The sequence below is a fragment of the Dendronephthya gigantea genome, unplaced genomic scaffold (assembly GCF_004324835.1).
Source record: "Dendronephthya gigantea isolate DGI-Jeju-01 unplaced genomic scaffold, DenGig_1.0 000068F, whole genome shotgun sequence".
Classification (NCBI taxonomy): Eukaryota; Metazoa; Cnidaria; class Anthozoa; order Malacalcyonacea; family Nephtheidae; genus Dendronephthya; species Dendronephthya gigantea.
This window is the reverse complement of record NW_021163078.1, coordinates 83,543-88,397: the sequence shown is the minus strand read 5'-3', so window position 1 is coordinate 88,397 and position 4,855 is coordinate 83,543. Positions and strand designations below refer to the sequence as shown.

The window sequence follows — 4,855 nt, the reverse complement described above, 5'->3', positions numbered from 1 at the left end:
AGTATAAAAACACGTGTAAAGAATTAGTTAGGGGTTAGTTCTTCAAATAAGCAATAAAGTCAAAACCATTACATTGGCGACGAGGATAAAAGGAAAAAAAAGAAAAAGAAGCGAGAGAACATCTCCAAAGTGAGAATATCAGGCTTTTAGCAAACGGTTAATCGTTGAAGCGTTGAAATCGAAGGCGTATTATCAAGAAATCTATTCGTATGGCAACAAATCTCCCGTCGTTTCCAGCATTCGATATCACCCAAGATCAAGGAGCTTTAGGCCCTCGGTGGAAGAAATACATCGCTAGATTTAGAAATCTCGTCGTAGCGCTGAACATTAACGACAAGAAGCGTCAAAGAGCTTTGCTGTTACACTACGCTGGCGAGCATGTTAACGACATTTTTGACACGCTTCCTGACACAACAGCTACTGACGATGAAAACCCATTCGAAAAGGCAGTAGAGGCCCTTACAGCGTACTTCACACCGAAGAAAAACGTAGTATACGAAGAGTATCAGTTCAGGCAAGCCAAACAAGAACAAGGTGAGAAGTTTATGGCATTTTATACTCGCCTGAAGCAACTTTCGCAGACTTGTGAGTTCACTGACCCTGACCGTGAAATAAAGTCTCAATTAATTCAGCAATGCATATCATCAAAGCTGAGACGGAAAGCCCTTAGCGAGCCTGAAATCGCCCTTCAGAGTTTACTTGATTACGGGAAAACTCTAGAACTAACAGAAACTCAAGTTGCAGACTTGGAAAGTCAAACGAGGGAGAAAGCAGAAGACGTGACTAAACTTAGCCAATATAAGAAATCCAATAATCGATGGAAGACTTCGAATCGTGGGTATGCTAAGACCAGAAAGGAGTATAAGAACAGTGGACCCTCTGGATCTAACTCAAATATCTCGAAATGTCGGAATTGTGGTGGAACGTTTCCGCACAAGGGTGGCAAGACCGCTTGTCCAGCGTACCAGAAGGAGTGTCACAACTGTGGCAAGCGTGGTCACTTTATGTCTGTTTGTCGAAGTGAATCGAAGCAAAAATTGCCGTCCAGACAAAGAGAAAGATTAGCAGCTTTTGGCGAACAGCTCAGCGATAGTGAGGATGACGAAAACACGTTTTGGCTGAATGTCCATAGTGTCAGTGGTCAGCGAGAAGCAAAACACCCCATGTTTAGAGTGAACGTTAGAGGCGTATGGTTGACCCTGATGGCTGACTCCGGGTCTAGCATCAATATCCTTGATGAGAATGATTTCGAGAAACTTGGGGACCGTCCTGAACTCGAACAGACCTCTACTCGTGTCTATCCGTATAAGTCGAACAGACCCCTGAAGATGATTGGGCAGTTCGAGACAATCCTGAAAACCGAACGTGGAGCAACGTCGCGAGAAGTCATGTATGTCACACAAGGAGCAGGCGGATCACTTTTGAGTTGGCAAGCGTCTCAAAAACTCGGTTTGATCTCCACTGTACGACCATTGGAAATGAAACGAGTCCCAAGAAAGGGGACCCAGCGTCTGGTAGAAGAGGGAGACCTATTTACTGGCCTTGGAAAGCTGAAAGGTTATCAAGTTCAACTACATATTGATGACAGCATTCAACCCTCCGCCCAACCGCATCGACGCGTTCCATTCCATGTCAGAAAACAACTCGAAGAGCAGCTAGAAGAAGACGAAAAGAACGGTGTCATCGAGCGCGTAGAAGGCCCAACTCCGTGGGTGTCACCAGTAGTCGTAGCGCCAAAGCCTAAACAGCCTGGAAAGATCCGAATGTGTGTCGACATGAGGCAAGCGAACAAGGCCATACAACGTGAGCGTCACATAACACCAACCATTAAAGAAGTGATTGGAGATCTAAACGGAGCGACTGTGTTTAGCAAGCTGGACTTGAATCAAGGCTATAACCAGTTAGAACTTGCGCCTGAATCACGATACATAACGACCTTTAGCACACATGTTGGACTACGAAGATTTACCCGCCTCAATTTCGGAATTTCAAGTGCTGCTGAGATATTTCAGAATGTTATACGTGAAACACTCCGTGGAATACAAGGGGCGATAAACCTCAGTGATGACATCCTTGTCTATGGGAAAACACAAGAGGATCATGATCGAGCCTTAAGAGAAACCTTGCAACGACTTCGGGAAAAAGGAATCACTCTTCATCGAAACAAGTGTGTCTTTTCCAAGGACCGGTTGGAGTTCTTCGGATACATATTTTCCGACAAGGGAGTGGCTGCCGACCCCAAGAAGGTGGAGGCTATTGTTAATCTTCAACCGCCGTCCAATGTTGCAGAAGTACGAAGTCTGCTTGGTATGAGCAATTATTGCTCACGTTTCATTCCCGCGTATGCAACGCTAACGCAACCATTACGAGAGCTCACACAGAAGGATAAGCAATGGGAGTGGACGGAGACCCATGATCGTGCCCTAAACCAGCTCAAGGATGCCCTGGTGAAAGCGCCTGTAACCGCTTACTTCGATCCCGATAAGCCCACCGAGATCAGTGTTGACGCAAGCCCCGTAGGACTTGGTGCGATTCTTATACAGGTTGATCCTGCGACTGGGGAGAAGCATGTAGTTGCGTATGCGAGTAGATCCCTATCATCCGTCGAACAGCGATACAGCCAAACAGAACGAGAAGCACTGGCTGTTGTTTGGGGGTGTGAGTACTTCCATCTATATATATATGGGAAACCAGTAATCGTGGTTACGGATCACAAGCCGCTTCTGGCAATTTACAACAACGCCCGGTCTAAACCGCCAGCGCGAATCGAGAGATGGGCTTTACGCCTACAGCCGTACCAAGTGTCAGTCACTTATGTGAAAGGAGAAGAAAATCCTGCTGACTATATGTCGCGACATCCTGAGAAGGTTATACAGCCCAGCAGTCGCCAGGAACGCGTAGCTGAAGAATTTGTAGATTATATCGCTCACACTTCAACACCCAATGCCTTAAAGCTGGAAGAAATTGCACGAGCCACTTTGCAAGACGCAACTCTTCAAGCTGTCGAGTGTGCTGTTCGTACGAATAACTGGTTTGAACCTGCGAAGAGACTTGACATAAATTATGCAACCTACAAAGCTTTAGAACGAGTTAAAGAAGAGCTGACTATCTCTTCGAAGGCTGGTATCATTCTGAGAAGAACCAGAATTGTTATCCCTGAAGCCATGCAGCAACGCGTAATTGATCTTGCCCATGAGGGTCATCAGGGGATTGCGAAGACAAAGTCCCTATTGCGCGAGAAAGTTTGGTTCGCTGGTATAGATAGTGCAGTCGAAAAGAAAGTCAAATCCTGCCTTGCGTGTCAAGCAAGCACACCTGAAACGAAGCGGGAACCACTTCAAATGTCACCGCTACCCGAAGGACCTTGGAAAGAAGTGAGTGTTGACTTTAAAGAATTGTCCGGGGGAGGATATCTACTCGTCATTTATGATGATTATTCGAGGTATCCAGTCGTGGAAGTGGTAACATCCGTGTCTTCTAAAGTCGTTATCCCACGTTTGAACAAGATTTTCGCAGAGTTTGGTATTCCAGAAACAATGCGTTCGGACAATGGCCCTCCGTTTAACGGGAAAGACTTTGAGAAGTTCGCCCTCACTCTCGGAGTTAAACACCGAAAGGTCATGCCTTTATGGCCACGTGCCAATGGGGAGGTTGAGAGGTTGATTTTGAAGAAAGCCATCGAAGCAGCTAAGGTAGATCAACGCCCATGGAAGGACGAACTTTGTGAGTTTCTTCGTAACTATAGAGCAACACCCCACTCAACGACGGGTAAACCTCCTGCAACTGTTATGTTTGGCCGTCCCGTGCGTGTAAAATTACCTGAAGCACCGCAGAGCAGGAAAGATCCCGCATCCATCCAACGTCGTGACGAACTGGCAAAGAAGAAGATGAAATACTATGCTGATGACAAGTCTAATGCGAAACCCAGAGATTTAACTGAGGGTGATAAGGTTTTGGTCAAGCGTGATCCCTCCTACAAGTCCGGTATTCCTTATGACCCTAAGCCCTACGTGGTGACTCGAAGGAAAGGCACGATGATCACAGCCAAGAGGGAAGGCAAGGACATAACGCGGAATTCTTCCTTCTTTAAACAGGTGCCATTAGCTGATCCCATAACTGTAGAGTCTGATATGGATGACAGTATTTCCCTACCATCACAACTTAACCCTGCGGTAGATCCATCAGATCAGCAGCAACGCCGCTATCCTTTAAGGAGTTCCCGACGACCACCAGCACATCTTAGGGACTATGTTTGACATTGTCAGTTATGTTAAATTGAATTTCATATTATTTATATTATTTATTAGTATTTTATATTATTTATAACATTTTATAGTTATTTAATGAGTTTGTAATATAGTTAGTTAATATCTTTCAACGTAGTTACATTTTGTCCGAAGAGGGGAGAAGTGTAATGAACTTCCGATTTATGCATGCATTTGTTTTATTATTTAACACTTCCTGTATAGACTTCCGAGTATAAAAACACGTGTAAAGAATTAGTTAGGGGTTAGTTCTTCAAATAAGCAATAAAGTCAAAACCATTACACTCTTGTTCAGGTGTTAAGCTCCTTTGTGTACCACGTTTTGCTGGTGTAGAATTTGAAGTTCGCATCACTAGCTATTACATGTTCTAAACGTAGTGCACGTAACTTGTATTTGGTAGATAGCTCATCGTGTTTAGTTTTCAAAGATGCGTTTTCTTTTTTAAGCTGTTCAAGTTCGGATTTTAGTGCAGAAAGTTCACTATTTTCATTTGTTTGTTGCATGTCATGTTTCCCTGCGTGCTGTGTAGTGCTTATTCGCTTCATATTTTCAGTTACATTTCTTCCACTTTTACCACAGCAGCCCGGTC

General features: G+C 44.6%; 1 protein-coding gene across 1 annotated transcript; it reads left to right on the top strand.

Moving 5' to 3' along the window:
- Positions 1 to 209: 209 nt before the first annotated feature.
- On the top strand, positions 210 to 4,256 carry LOC114531048 (uncharacterized protein K02A2.6-like). The gene has a single exon (XM_028552691.1). The coding sequence runs from the start codon at positions 210 to 212 to the stop codon at positions 4,254 to 4,256; it is 4,047 nt and encodes a 1,348-aa protein (XP_028408492.1).
- The last annotated feature ends 599 nt before the right edge of the window (positions 4,257 to 4,855 follow it).

Excerpts from the sequence above, each read along its gene's own strand:
- LOC114531048 (XM_028552691.1), top strand. The coding sequence starts at position 210 with ATGGCAACAAATCTCCCGTCGTTTCCAGCATTCGATATCACCCAAGAT.